This window comes from Medicago sativa, chromosome 5 (genome assembly GCF_051527215.1).
Source record: "Medicago sativa cultivar Bolivia chromosome 5, Bolivia_mono, whole genome shotgun sequence".
Classification (NCBI taxonomy): Eukaryota; Viridiplantae; Streptophyta; class Magnoliopsida; order Fabales; family Fabaceae; genus Medicago; species Medicago sativa.
The window spans coordinates 11,972,121-11,988,155 of NC_140753.1; the positions used below are offsets into that span (position 1 = coordinate 11,972,121).

Genomic DNA, 16,035 nt, shown 5'->3' on the forward strand with positions numbered 1-16,035 from the left:
ATTTGCCTTTCTTAAAAAACAATTACTTAACTTAGAATGAGTAAAGAGTGTATTGGAGGCACTCGTCTTTTAATTCCATTTTTAGGATTTTAACATGCGCCCTTAGGGTTAGCACAACCCATAAACTTATTATACGACGTTGTTAGCCATGAAAGAGTTCACGACATGTTGGATTTCTTCAATAGACATGCAACTTCTGATATGTCCAATATAACATCATGCCAAAATACGCTTCATAGGAGGATTAAAGAGATCAACGTTGTCGCGAATATCCTCATAAGTCTTGCTCGACGTCCCCAACATTATCGTCGGTCCAGGTTCTTAATAGTTTTCATCATCTTATTTGATATAAACATGACAATTTTGATATCTTGTTAAGCATACAACAAGTTGTTGGTGAATGAAAATCTCCACCTCAACATGCAAATAAAAAGAAATTGCGTCGATAACTATGACATCCTAAAACATATACCTTGCGACAAAATTATACGGAATACTAATTAATTTGGTGAGAAATGCTGATAATCCACAATTACATAATAACAATCATATACCCCCTACAATATTGAATCAATATCATAATGTTTGTTATATACCAGTTACACACAAAAAATTAACAAGTCAAAATGAAATATATTAACCTAGGAAAAACATTATACTAGCACAAGGCATGTCAGGATAGAACATCAAAATCTTCCAAAGCAACAACTGAACAAGATCAGGAATTAAAATTAACAAATGTCCAAACAAACAAAAGGGCTAAGCCACACCAACTATGGTAATTAAAAGTAATATGAGTAAATTTTGTCTTCAATCACTTGTAAGAAAGTAGTTTAATTTTGCGCAAAAGATGATTATTGGAGTTTTCTTTATTATTTAAAATCTGGTTGTTCTTTTTTTTCTTTCTGAATAACTCATGCACAGGAGAACCCAAAGTAAGTGCATAGTTGACCGCCGAGATTTTGAAACACCTTCCAAACTGAACAAAATGATCCGCAATTCCGAAAGGATCAACTGATGAAATACCAAGCCAATTGCGAACAAGATGCCAAAGAGAACTAAAAATATTACAAGTAAAAAATATATGATTTGCTTATTCAAAGGTCCTGCAACCACGCACACAAAGCTGAGAATCTAAAGGGTTTATGCCACGTCTACATAGATTATCCTTAGTGGGTAACCTATTTCAGAAAACTCGTCAAGCAAACAAGGACACCTTCAAGGGAGCATCTTTATGCCAGGTAAATTCTGACACAACTGTAAAATGATGAGGTTCCTAACTAGTTAGGAGATGATACGCCTCCACACACTGAGTACCCAAACGTCGGGTCCAAATTCCAACTCCAATGAATATCCACTAGCAAAAATATATTTTGAAGTAAAATCATACACTCTTATACCAGATCCTCATCCCATGCCTCCCCACCCTCACCTCATCCCAAAGAGAACATATATGTCATTGTCAACAACTTATTCTCATTCAAATCAAACAACCTCCAAAACCTATCTCTTAATGACACAACCCCTAACCATTGATCCGTAATTTTTTTTTTATCATTAGCAACCTCCCCCTGCACATTCTCCTCAAACCAGCCTCCAACCTCTAAATCAACTCCATCACAGATACACATTAAATTCTTCCACCAAACAGACTCATCCCTACCACCCTCCTTCACACGACTCCCCTCTACACCATATCGAGCCGACATCACTCTAAACCACCTCTATCAGCCACCATCCTCCAGCACCACTTTCCCATAGCGCAAAATCACTCCCTCATCCACCTTACCCCAACGCTCTATACTAATTTTCCAAACAAATAGAATCTGAGTCAACCCAAGAAACTTTCCTATGTTATAAACCTTACACCACAATTTTTATTGTCGTCTTTCAATTGTTATCATACATTTGTTATAAACTCACTTAAATGCTACTTTTATGATTCCTCGTGAGCATAACTCAGTAGCTAAGGACACCATGTTATATTTGTAAGGTTGCATTTATGACATTTGAAGCATATTTAATGATCTGGTTCGACATGTCTACATTACGTGATTTATTTGAAAGTATATATAAAAATAAATTACAATGTCGATGAATTAAATTCATTATTATTTAAAGTGCTTCTGCATCGAGAAATTATACATTAAAACAAAAGTGTCAATCCCGCTAGTTTATTTGTTTTTGCAAGTTAAAATCTTGTAATAATTAACTAGAACTTTTTGGCATATGTTCTATTAAATATTTACTATCTTGGGTCCTTTTTATAAAAGACAAATTGGTAGATAAAACTTGATGTATTTAATCTACATTATAAACCAAATACATCAATTTTGGTTGACTTATTTGTCTTAAAAAAAACAAACCAGGGGAATATAATTCGTCATATTACCTTTGTCTAACATGCATAGTTAAAATAGTCTTACATCATCACAATTGAATTTTTTCACCACGCCCTATCTCATTTAAAGTAAAATTTATCTCACTTGTACAACGTAGAACTGTTCTATCATTTTCCTGTTTTGATCTTAAGTGGCTCTCCCTCCCAAGTCAAGATTCATGCCTGTCAAATGTAGAAAAAGATGATCGGAAGATTGCACTTTACCTCATTCTTGTGATCCCCTCGCTACACCCAGTGCATTTGTACAATTGACTGTTGAATTTTTTCCCACTTGTTTATTTTTTTTAATAAGTGGTAATTATCATTAAGGGCCCATTATGGTAATTATCCATTAAGCAGAAAGTGGTCTTTTATTCTTTCCCTCAATTATAGTAATTGCCCACTATCCCATTTGGAATGAGGAGCAGTTGTTGCACGTAACATAACTTCTTGATGGCAGAAGTTATATAAAGGCTTGCAATTCATCAGTTTTGGTTCCCTAAGCCTAGCATCTCTATTCAGAAGACTTACACCATCAAAGTGAGATTGTGGAAGGTTTAGAAGAGCCTCAACTTCTTCAAACAGGAGCAATGGCTGGAGGTATGCCTTGATCCTTTAATTTAAGTTTCCGCTGTTTAAGTAATTATTTCTTCTATGGTTTTAAAGAAATAACTCACATTTGGTATCAGAGCCAATTTAAACCTCTGCCTTGCGATTTCGTTTTCTGTGTTTAAGCAATTTTGTTAAACATTTCAATTTCAAATTTGGGTATTTTAAATGCAGAAAAGTGTTTGAAACCATAACAAGATGTTATTTGGTTCGTGATTATGTGTTTAAATTCCTGATTTTTGACATTAAATTGGTCTTAAAAAAAACTGGGGCTGGAGACATTTTCAACTGGGTCGATACACCCGTCGAGAGGTTGAAGATGCAACCCGTTTCAATTTTATTTTAAAACAAGAAAAATATATTGCCCGGGTCTTGTCACGAGGTATATTTCAATAAGGTCTTAAGAGAGTTTTCAGATGAAAGATTGTTCACCAAGTGTAGCACCTATTGCAAAGGGTAATAGGTTCCATATGGAATAATGCATGAAGAAAGATTTTGAGAGGGAACAAATGCTTAATATTCCATATGCTCCCGTTGTTTGGAAGCCTAATGTATGCTTAGGTTGCACATGACCTGATATTGCATTTGTAATTGGGATATTAAGTAGATTTCATAGTAATCAAATTATGAAATATTGGAAAGCTGCAAAGACTACATGCTTATGTATAGGCAAACTGAACATTTATTGGTCAAAGGTTACTTTGATTCAGACTTTGCGGATTGTGTCTAATTCAAGAAAATCAACATCCGGTTACATTTTCATGTTAGCCGGCGGGGTTGTTTCTTGGAAAAGCACAAAGCAAACCTTGACTGCCACTTCCATAATGGAAGCTAAGTTGTATCTGTTTTGAGGCTATATCACATGGTGTATGGATAAATAGTTTCATTTTGGGTTGGAAATTGTGGATTCAATTTCTAGACCATTAAGTATATCTTGTGACAATTCAGTTGCGGCTCTATGGCTAAGAATAATAAAGTAAAAGTCGAATCAAGTATATCGACATTAAGTACTTAGCCATAAGGGAGCACGTTAAAGATCAAACAATTACTATTGAACATATTGACACTGAATTGATGACTGATGATCCGTTGACTAAAGGCATGCAACCGTCAAATTTAAGGATCATGTAGAGAGGATGGGATTTGGTTCCTATGCCTGATTTTTGTTGTAAGAACGATTTTAGTTTTATGAAACTATATGTATGGTATTTTTCTCATATTTTGATCTCTAAAGTGTACACATTTGATTTTGAGAAATATCGTTTAAGTTTGGAACCAGAATAAACATAAATGATAAGAGTTTATTCATTAAGTTATATGATTTGGTTAGAGACATAGTAATACATTGTGATACATAGTAGATAATTCTCGATTATATAGAGGACCTATCGCTATGATCTATATGTTTTGTTTCTTATCATTGTGAGTGAAAGAATATGTCGACCAAGTGGGAGAATGTTGAATTTTTTCCCATTATTATTAATTTATTTATTTAAATAAGTGGTAATTATCATTAAGGGCCCATTATGGTAATTACCCATTAAGCAGAAAGTGGTCTTTTATTCTTTCCCTCAATTATAGTAAATGCCCACTATCCCATTTGGAATGAGGAGCAGTTGTTGCACGTAACATAACTTCTTTGATGGCAGAAGTTATATAAAGGCTTGCAATTCATCAGTTTTGGTTCCTTAAGCCTAGCATCTCTATTCAGAAGACTTACACCATCAAAGTGAGATTGTGGAAGGTTTAGATGAGCCTCAACTTCTTCAAGCAGGAGCAATGGCTGGAGGTATGCCTTGATCCTTTAATTTAAGTTTCCGCTGTTTAAGTAATTATTTCTTCTATGGTTTTAAAGAAATAACTCACATTGACATGACATTTTTTTTACTGCTGTATATTAACGGACTCCGTAAAATAAAGTTGGTTTTTTTTTTGAGAGGTAAAATAAAGTTGGTTGAATCCATACCAACTGCCCTCTCCGATCATGACTGTTCAACTCGTACATAAAGTGCAATTTTGTTATAATATTCGGCTTAGATTAAAAATAATCTTTTATTTTCATAGCATAATTTAGATTTGTCTTGATTTGCAGTGAAAAAGAAATAAAACCATTTCCCCCATTTCAAGCAATTTGGAGATCTTATGAGAAGGTAAATATATAATGGCACATAAAGGGGGTTGATTAAAATTTACTTACGCCCAGCACAATGTGCATGATTTCCATTTAATTATGTATGTTTCATCATGAGAAAAAATAAATAAAAATTCACTTATCTAGAGCTTTGATAGATTCTGAATGGAAAATTTTGGGTTGTGGTTAAGAAGCCACACAAACACAACATCTCTCTAGTTTTCTATCGTATCGCTTTTGAGTATATCTCTCTAGTTTAGTTTTGGGTTGCAGTCATAAGAAAGTTCATATCAATGAAATTATTCAAACAGCAATTAGCAACGCAATTATTTCACAGCTATTGTTTCAATCTGAAAATTGTGAGCTACCATAATGGTGGTGAAAGAAATTAAAGATATTGGAGTACACCGTAATTGGAAGTTTGCGGGATTATGAAGCTCTTCACATATGGAAACAAACAAGTAGTAATTTAATAGCAACTATTGACATTGACAGTAAAAAAAAAAAAAAACGATTAAAAGACTCTGGTCCCAACTTGAAAAGGTAATCCGATCTCTTTTCCTCCCACAATCCAGAAGTTCTATATAAGGTTGAGATAGAACTGAGCACGTAGATAGCAATTACATTGGTGCATTCTATGAAATCAGTTGTTGTCGGAAGTAAAGCGGCAGGCCAAGCCAATATGGTTAAAAAAGCACTTGTGACAGACATTGCTGCCTGCCCCTTTCTTCATCAGCTCAATGACAATTCAGAATGCAAATCAAAGCAATATTGATATAATATATGAACACTACTTAAATACACTACAAAACTGTACCGTCAGCCAGAAACCAAAACCAATTATTGCAAACTTATCTTTCTGCAAGTGCATATGAAATGTTCATTTGTTTTACTTGGATCATCGATCATTAGAATTTAACTTTGGAGTTTCTAAAATCAAGTAAAACTGAAGGAAACTACAAGGTGAATACAAATATAACACACACATCAATCATATTTAGTGCTAATGATACCTTTGTTGGCCAAAGAGAATTAATTGTATTCATGGAAAAAGTACATAATTACACCAACTCGTAATACCCAAATAAAGATTAACCAAACATGTGCACTGTCTTCCATATTAGGAGATGGAAAATGGCAAGGATGTGTACCTATCATTCTGTCCTTTACAATGTTTTTAAAAAGTCCTTCACATTGATGAATCCAGAGACCAAGATATCAACCTGCAGCCTCTGCAAGCAGAAATTCAAAACAAATCTAATTTGAAACAATAAACTAAGTAAAAAAAGTAATGTTCAATAAAATGAGAAAGTTTAGACAATGTTCAGGAAAGAGTTTGCTCGAGCACATAGATCATAACTTAAGTAAGAAGGTAGCATTGTGAAAATTGAAATGAATAAACTTATGCCATGGTTATGGTTTTTTCTAATGGCTTTGACTTCACTCCCAACTCTCCATGGTCTTAAAGCCATTTTGCTTCAACCAATTCCAGATCCAGTTATTGGAAAGAAAAAAAAAATTATACAAAAAAAAACTATCACCACTAGGTCACTGACTGTACCATCTTCAGGATAACGGGAAATAAGTATTGATGGGAAGGAATCATTCATCCATGCTTTTCTTAGATTGAAGACAAATTCCTCCTACAACCATTTTAAAACTGTTATGAAAAGGAAAATTAGAAAGTTATCTAACTTATTCAAGAACTGCTGTGAGCATGCAAATCAATGAAACTGCAGCAACAAAGCTGAACAAGTACCCCCAGTAATGTAGCACAAAAACTATCATACTGAGTACCAATCAAAACCTCAAATTGAATACAAAACTCTCAAACGCATATAATATGAATAACAACTTGGTAGTTCTGACAAAATCCTTAAACAACACAGAAAAACCATATTTAATTGCCATGTAGAGTGAAGATATAATTTTAGGGTGAGAATATGATAAAAAATCCAATCACTAGCTGAACTAGCAATAGTTCCAGCAGCACTTGCAGCTGCATATACACTTGCTCCAATAAAAGGATCAGAGTGTCCAAAATTGGAGGCAAAGCACCACACCCTACATCAATTGCTAGGTAGGCTACTACTATTAAAGCTTAAAATCAGAAAGCATCAAATACATGACAAAATTGACTCAGTTTGAAATTATGCATTCCTAAACACACTTACGGCGCTTGTTAAGGTGTTCATACCACCAGTCACAGCCATCAAGGTTCACACGCCTAATAAGGTGGCATTAATAACAACATAAACACCTCACTTAGACTTGGCCTACCTGCTTATCTTGATTGAGTTCCTTCTTGATTTGATTATTTATTTTTAATGAAAACCATTGCAGAATTAGCAATTATGGTCTAATTGCCTCCTAAAAGAGTACTTTCATCTTCATAACTACAAATGTAAATGCAACAAATGTGATATTTGAATTTTTTTTATCAATTACACTTCAAAGAAGATAAAAACTTGGTGCAGATGTAGACTTCGGCTAAACACGCTGCAACCAATGTTCAGCAAACCAAATACTATGCATATTGGGAAAAATCAAATCATAAAAAATAAAATAAAATATATATGAAACAAAACAACAAATAAAAGCCTTTTCTTAATCATGTCTAATGACAGCATTTATATCTAAATCCTTAATGACTTGACATGATTTTTTCTACTCTCCTCTATTACGTAACTACTCACCATCTAGTCTACTCTCCTTACAAGAGCTTTTATGGGTATTTTTAACACAAGCCCAAACCATATAATGCTGGACTCCTCTACATCTTTTTCACAGTAAGTGCTACTCCAACTTTCACTCTAATACAGTCATTTCTAATCCTGTCTTGTAATCTACCCACTTTTCCATCATAACAATCTCGTCACTATAACAAAAGAGATGTGCAATATATCATCAAAATTTAGATACAAAAAAAAAACGCTGAATCCAATGTGGTAGTTACAATAAATGGGGAAAAGAAGCAAGAACAGTAAAGCAATTCATGTCATCTCAAATATAGCCAGAACAATTTCCTTATCACTTTTTTGCTGTTTCCTATTGTCACCAACTCACCTGACTCCTGCAGAGGCCGCCATGGAAATCCACTAATTTCAGAATTGTGTATTAGTGCTATTGATATTTGACAACTCGAACTATTTGTTGAGGAAATTTTTGACAGCTGAAATCCAAGAACATACCAGTACTAATTGGTAACACAAGAATAAAATGAAAATTTGGGGTCAGAAAGGAAGAAAAAGAATGAACAGAAACAGAATGAGCAAACAAATTGATAATGAGCAATCACATAAAACAGGTAAACTATGCTAGAGTAGTTCATATAAAAAAATTGACACTTGACTAGTACTGCCAGGTTAAATTACAATAATTGGAAAGAGCCAACTACAGATATGTTACGGATTACAAAAATCAAATGCGGCCAATGCTAATGGGATCCAAAATCATGGGTGGAAGTATTCACAGGATGCCCCTTTCCTACAGTACCCACTTTCATAAAATTTACAAACTCGCTGCCCTTTGGGCAGAGGTCTATACGAGCCTCCATTACCAACACCAAATGGCGGTTGCCTGTTCCACGCAGCTCTGCCTCTAACTAAACCTGGTTCCCTACCATGACCAGGAAAACCCCGATCTCTGGGCACAGAAAATCGATCACTTCCGTATCTTGTTTGGCTATCCCCAAAGCTTGGAGTTACTACAGAAGTGCATGAATTTGAGCTTCTGTTCTCATTCACTGCCGCATGTCCTACTCCCCAACTCGTGTTTGCATTTCGTTGATCCATTCCTCCCCATTCCAGGTGTGTACTTTCCAATCCAAGTCTCCAAGTGGTGTCTACAGTCATGCCCAATGTTGCAGTGGCTGGAAAAATAGAAGAATTTTCCGAGCCTGACTCCCACTGGTTACTTGAAACACATATGTTCTTTGAACCCACGTCAACTTTAGAATTTCTCGAGGAAAGCTCCTCTGATATTCTTTGATGATGATGATTGACATCTGCTTGTTGTAACGGTTCCTCTGCTGCTGTAGATTGAGATAGTAACTGTAAATCACATGTGGAGCTCAATGCATCGCTTTTACCTGCATCAAGCATTGGACTAAGCTCTGCAAAACTGAGACAAAGATTTTTAGAACCATCAGTCAATTCCTCACTACGTTTCATGATTGAAGTGGGAGATTCCAAGCCACCAAGCGATTCCATTGCCTCCACTTCTGCCAAAAGATCTGAAACTGATTCATCAAAATCATCTGGTTCACCTATAATAGCCTGCCACGTAGTTGCATTGCATGCTGGAGGGGAAGGGGGTTGGTGCAAATCAAATCCCAGCTTAAGTGGTGATGTTCTTGTCTCAGAAACATGAGCCGATGTGGTATCCAAGCAATTGGAAGAAGTATTTACATTATGGTTTCTCCAGCTTTGTGCCGAAGATTGCCCTGAGTTGTCTTCACTATCTGATTGCTTCTGATGATTCTGACCACTATTACTCTGACCACCAGAAGTCCTGTTTGAGTCATGATTTCCATTATCTTCAGAGTTTTTTTCAATCCCATGATCCTCCCTTAATTTGTTGGTGTGATTCTCATTCAAATTCTCAGAAAAGGAAGTTGGTTGTATAGAAGTGTGTACATGTGACTGGTCATGCCATCCATTGCTCCTAACGGATTCATCTTTACCATTAGACTGGGTTGAAGTATCATCCACTTTTTGTTCTCTGATCTGTTCTATGATTCGGCTATCTGCAGAAATTTCATTCGTTGTTGAATTCCTCCCACCATCCTGACTGCTTTCTTTGTCATCCAATGCAACATTGGCTCCTAAAGAGAGCAATAGGCTGTTGTTCCGCAATGGCACATTTTTGGAGCACTTCCCATTAAGTGCATCAGTTAACAATATAGAGTTTACTTGTTTCTCATCTATCCTCCATACTTTGAGATCTGGAGGGAAATGTCCACTTGCATTCCACTTATACAGCTGCAACATAGAAAAAGGTCCTTGAACCTTCCCAGATGGATCCTGATAATGCCATGATCTATCATTCATAAAATCATCAAATGGCTGCGCAATCCCTGTAGAGATAAGTGGAGATGAAATGTCCACTGCAACACTAGACACTTCTGATTTCGTAACAACATCAGCACTATCATCAATAGGAGTTTCGTTTGGGTTGATATGCTTCTTTAGTAAGCATGTATTCTCAATTGGGTCACTGGCAGTGGTCAAGTCCCGTGTTCTTCCCCCAACACCATTCAAGACACCATCCCAAATTCTGGAGAAAATAGGTATATTGCCATCTGCATATACATAATCATAGTTACGGTGATATAAGCACTGTCAGGATAACTGCTAAAAGAAACTTGAAAACAAACTCAGTGGAGGAAATGAATTCTACCTTGTTTATTGCCATCTGACTCTCCAGCATCTTCATCAGACTCATACAATGAATCCAAATTGGGGTCAGAGTGTACATCTGGAACTTCATGCAGTCTGCGCTGACGTTCCTCTGAAGAATTTAGTAACTGCAACTTCTCCACGCATTCTTTAAGCGTGCAATTTGGTCAAGGAATGAATGAATAAGCAGAAAAGGCAATCACTAAGAAACCAACTAACATGCACATACCCACTTATTGCTGAACATATCCATGTTAAAATTTATTTCTTGCATGAGCGCCTAATTCTTTGTTAAAAAATTGTGAAACATATCACATTATTGCAAATTCAGTTAAAGTATTAAGCAGAAATAAATTAGAGGACAGCACGGTAAATAAAAAAGTAGCTAGTTACAGCAAGAATTTATAGATATACTAGAAAAAATAAGAAAGAATAACCAACAAAAAGGGGGTAAAAATACAGTAATTTTAACATATTGCTGTATATGCCTACACAGTTTTCCTATGATAGTAACACCCACGCATCTAGGCACTGCTAATGGTTTAATTTGTATAAACTTTATGTTTCATTTATTGGCAAACATTTCACAAATAAATTATCGCTAGTTGTAGAATTGAAGTATCCAATATGCATTATTCAGTACCCACAGTTTAGCATATTTAGGAAAGAAGTAAATGGTAAAGGATATTCTTTTCTGTGTCCCTTCTCACTTGCTCTATCCCGAAGATTATTAAGCCGCAATTTCTCAGCTTCCAATAACTACATCAATAAAAGAGGCATTCATGATTTCCACCAAAAAAAAAAAAGAGGCATTCATGATGATAAAGAAGAGTAAAAATATTGTGCTTTCTAAATTCAAGAGCTGCTATTTTAACTAAAGCATCTCACAAATTCAATTCAGATGGCATTTGGCAATAGTTAAGTAACATTTCAAAAGCATGGCATTAAATTATTTAGGCATGGTACTTTATTAAATTTCAGTATGAAATTTCTACACATTGATGATTTCTTACAATTAAATGAGCATTAATCTGAACCGTAAATCAGATTACTAAACGAGATAAAAAAAGAAAATTTACTTACATCATTGACTCTAATTTCTTGAAATGTGAGCGCTTTGTTCAGAATCTCTCCCTACAAACAAAGACAGCCATTATAAACCTCATACAAAATATAGCATACTTCATGGAAGCTGACATAATATACACACTAACCACAGTCAATCTCTTTGAAAGCCCATACTTTATACTTTGACGCAATCGCTTGCATTCATCCTGGACATAGGATAAATATATTGATCATCTGCAAACTCCCATGGAAGAAACTTGACTCCTCTACAAAATATGAAGACTTGTAAGATGCTTAAAGTAATTTCCTATTTACCTCGGAGAACTCCTGATTCGAAATCTCGTCTATCGATATGACCTCCTTCCGGTTTAAATTTAAAATTTCAAGCTTAATGTCAGTCGTTCTTGTGCCAATTTTGTAAGGTTCAGCAACCTTGCTTGTACCTGCACAATTAGTTACCAAAACTAATTTCAAGACGTGAAATTTACAATGTGTAAAAATTCACTGAGGTATTAGATGTGGTAAAAGGTCACATACCTACAACTTGGACAAGTCTATACATATCTTGTTTCTGATCACCACTAGAGATTCTTATCCGCACAAAAGAACCAACAACCTTCTCGTGAATCCTTTCATTATCATCAGTCAGACTCTCCATCAGACTTCGCCGCAAGTAGATCAAGTTAATGTTGTGAGCATTTATTGACGCGTATGCATCTTGATTATTTTGTGGCACAGGCATGTCAGCCTTTTTACTTGTGCATCTCTTATCATTGACTAATACTGACTGTTTATTGTTACTGTCAATAGCCTCCTTTCCATTTGCAACAGCATCACTAATTCCTGCTCCAAAATTATTTTCTGCAGGGGTATTTTCTTTTATAAGAAAGTGGGGTTCAAGGAGCATTAGCATTTCAATGTATCCAAGACGAGCTTTTCCAAACAAATTTACTAGTCTAGAGTCGCAAACAATTAGAGATTTCTGTTGAGGGTCACGCAGATTGTTTTTCTTTACATACTCCAGCAAGAGATTCTGGACATCAAATTGAGAAAGTATAGACGTATCACCATTTTTCATATGTGAGACAAACTCTAGAAGCTCCTTTGATGCCCATCTCTTGCACTCAGGCAAAGACACACCCGTGTCACCGCCTGAAGGTCCCTTAGGCTTCTTGTTTTTCAAATTATTTGATTCTATATCTACACAGGAGTTCTCAAAACCAGAACCTTTTTCATCTTTAAGATGGTAAAGTTTGTGGGAAGTTTGACCCATAGGAGCAGCAGCACTCAATGGGTTTTTAGCTCGAAGGAGCTCATCAAACGTTAAAGATAGATTCTCTTTCAATAATGTCCAATACACCTTGAAAAGATACTCCCAGCTGCTCTTGTCATCGAAATCCACGTCACACTGTAAAAGTAGCATAAGTCAATACAATTAGACCATCATGTATCATTTCATTTGCTCAACATCAAGTTCCCCTTCAGTCTTGGTACACATGGAGAGAGAGAGAGAGAGAGAGAGAGAGAGATTAACAGTGTAGATAAGAAAGATAAGCATACCATTTCCTTATTTCCCTGGGCACTGTTCTCAATCAGCATTATAGTTTTCTTGCAAATTCCACACAAACCTTTATTTCCTCTAACAGAAACAAAATCCGCATTTTTTATACACCCCTTGCACAAAGAATACGTACATGTATAGCACATATAATGGGATGCTTTCTGACAAGAGCTACATATATGCCAACCTGAGCAGCGCAAAAAGAAAGTCTATTAAAGGAAAGCTGCACAATTTGGTTAATCCAAAATAAACTATTAAAATTTAAAACAAATATAGGTGATAGATTTCTCAAAATAAGGAATGAGTGAGTGCTAATCGGCAAATTAACAAATGGACACTATTAAACATGATAATAGATTCATAAAAACATACAATTGTGTTATTTTGACACACAAATTTGACATCAAATTTCAACAACAAAATAGATAGTTAACACAATTCAAATATGTGGTTAATTATGTCCAATAGATGATTAATGAATAACAAGATGTTGCAACTCACTAACCATTTACCAAGCACAATTAACCACAACTTTAAACATCATTAGCCACAATTTTTTCAAAAATAGACATATATGTCATCCAAATTATGTTTGAATATACATGATTTTTAGGTGTTCAAATATAAATATATATGATATTCATTAACTACGATTTGTATTCAAACATACACTTGAAAATCATGGTTAATGGCGTTCAAAATCGTTGTTAATTGTGTTTGGTGGATAATTAATTAGTTGGCGCACCTTTTTAGATTTAAGTGACCATCCACAAAACTAATTTAACCATATGCTCCCTCCGGTCATTATTATACACAAAATTTCATCTTTTAAATTCATTGAATAACTAATGTATCTGATATGTATTATAGACCAGGTACATTAGTTATTAAATGAATCTGCAAAGTGGATTTTTGTTTGTAATAGTGACACAAGGGAGTATTTTGTTGTCGAATTTGAAATTAGATAAATTGTTGTGTCAAAATATCATTTATGAACAGCATAAGAGAGAATATTTAGTAGATTCTATATAATCTACAACATATGTGCAAATGTTCCAAGCAATATCACAAATAAAATCCAATTGCATGTAAATAATTACTTAATAAATGAAACTAAAATAATTAAACCTAAAGAACAAAACGGTTTAAGAAGTAAACAAAGTACCGCAATTCCATTTGGCTTTTGAACGGAAGAACGCTTCGTCTCGCTTGACACACGCCGGATGATACGCTTTAGGACAACCCCTAGAAATGAAAAGAGAGAGAAAAATTTAATAAATTACTAGAAAACATTGATGATAATGATTGAAATTGAATAACGCATTTTCGACTTTAATTGCAATCTAAAAGCCAATCTAAGATAGAATCTATAAAACGCAAAATCAATACTTAAGCAGTTAAAGTTCCAATTCAAAATTATTCCATTCTTAATCGCTAAACCCTCACTCACCGGCGATCGCAGAGAACGAGACTTCCACCGTCGAAGCAAATGAAGCAAACATCTTCATCTTCCTTCTTGATCTGCTTCGGCGGAGGAGCTACTTTCGGAGTTCCTTTCGCCGGACGACCGCGCTTCTTCTTCATAACCTCACTGTTCTCGGCGATGACAGCGAGAACTACTTTCGGCGCCGTACAACAACCGCCGTCTCTCTCCGTCATGTTCACATCGGAAACTGCCTTCGTCGGAACTTCAACAGTCTTCGTCTCCGCCGCGGTCTCCGTAACGGCAACCGGAACAGTCGCCGGAATTGTCTCCGTTACAGTTGCCGGTGTTTCCGGCTTTGATTGTTCCATAAATAAAAAAATCGAATCGAATGGAAGAGAGAGAATCAATAATAATCAATCAATAATCATGAATAATTAGGTAAGATGAGTTGAATTTGAATTGAGTTGAGTTTGCGTGAGGGAAACTGAAAAGTGAAAACCCTAACACATGGAAATGGAAATGGACTGGGTTCAGATGTAAGAAGGAGCTGTTTGTGATAATTTTGGTAATTTTGTGGGAAAAAGTGAAGAGATCTCTATCAAGCTAGGGAGAGAAAGTAGAGAGAGAATATGTGGAACTCTGACTATCACTCAGAAGAAGAAGAGAGAAGAAAGAAAGTCGACAACATGCCTACTATTGCTCACTCACGATTGGTTCAATGTGGCACCTCCCTCTAATTACTCCTTTTTTCTTTTGTTTTTTCTTATTACTTCTAGCATTACCTTTAATTCCTTCTAATATTGCCTTTATACGTAGTAGATTAATTAATTGATAAAGTTTTTTTTTTTATAAATAAAATAGAAAAGCGTACTTTTAAAATAGTTCAATTATTAAAGACATTGCAGTAACATGTGAGGGTTGAAGTTTAAATTGAGATTCACCTTTTATTCATCTCAATGAATGAAATTCTGATCATTAAATTACTTGACTAGAAAAAATTTAGAACTGAATGTATACAAATTATCTATAATGAATGTAACTCTGACGATGTGAGTTAAACTTGCATCAATGTGTCATACTCATTTCAATTTCGTTAGGAAAAAATTATTTTCTTCGTCTTAAAATAAGTGATTTTGGTTGAAATGTGTAATATTCATGTGACATGTTTTGACTATATTTTTTTAATATTATATAAACACAAATAATAACATATAAGATCTTGTTGGATTTGTCTCGATTATTTTTAAAATGTCAAAATTTATTATAAATATTAAAGGTCGAAGATATATATTAATATGTGTACAATAGTCAACAAAGATCGGGATGGATAAAGTATTTCACAACATTTGGAAAAAAAAGTAGGTAATTTCATTTTAATATTCTTGAAGTGATAAAATGAAATGTAGTTGTATTTTTTAAATTGTTATTTATGAAAATTTGGTTCTATGATTATATAATGAT

At 34.9% G+C, this 16,035-nt stretch overlaps 1 protein-coding gene across 1 annotated transcript; it reads right to left on the reverse strand.

The window, feature by feature from the left end:
• Positions 1–8,400: 8,400 nt before the first annotated feature.
• Positions 8,401–15,282, reverse strand: LOC146920075 (zinc finger CCCH domain-containing protein 44-like). Its single transcript, XM_085713474.1, has 10 exons — positions 14,599–15,282; positions 14,314–14,393; positions 13,148–13,335; positions 12,125–12,995; positions 11,903–12,030; positions 11,734–11,793; positions 11,603–11,653; positions 11,208–11,278; positions 10,521–10,675; positions 8,401–10,422 (listed from the first exon to the last, which is right to left on the reverse strand). The coding sequence occupies exons 1-10, from the start codon at positions 14,940–14,942 to the stop codon at positions 8,573–8,575; spliced, it is 3,798 nt and encodes a 1,265-aa protein (XP_085569600.1). The 5' UTR covers positions 14,943–15,282; the 3' UTR covers positions 8,401–8,572.
• Between the last annotated feature and the right edge of the window lie 753 nt (positions 15,283–16,035).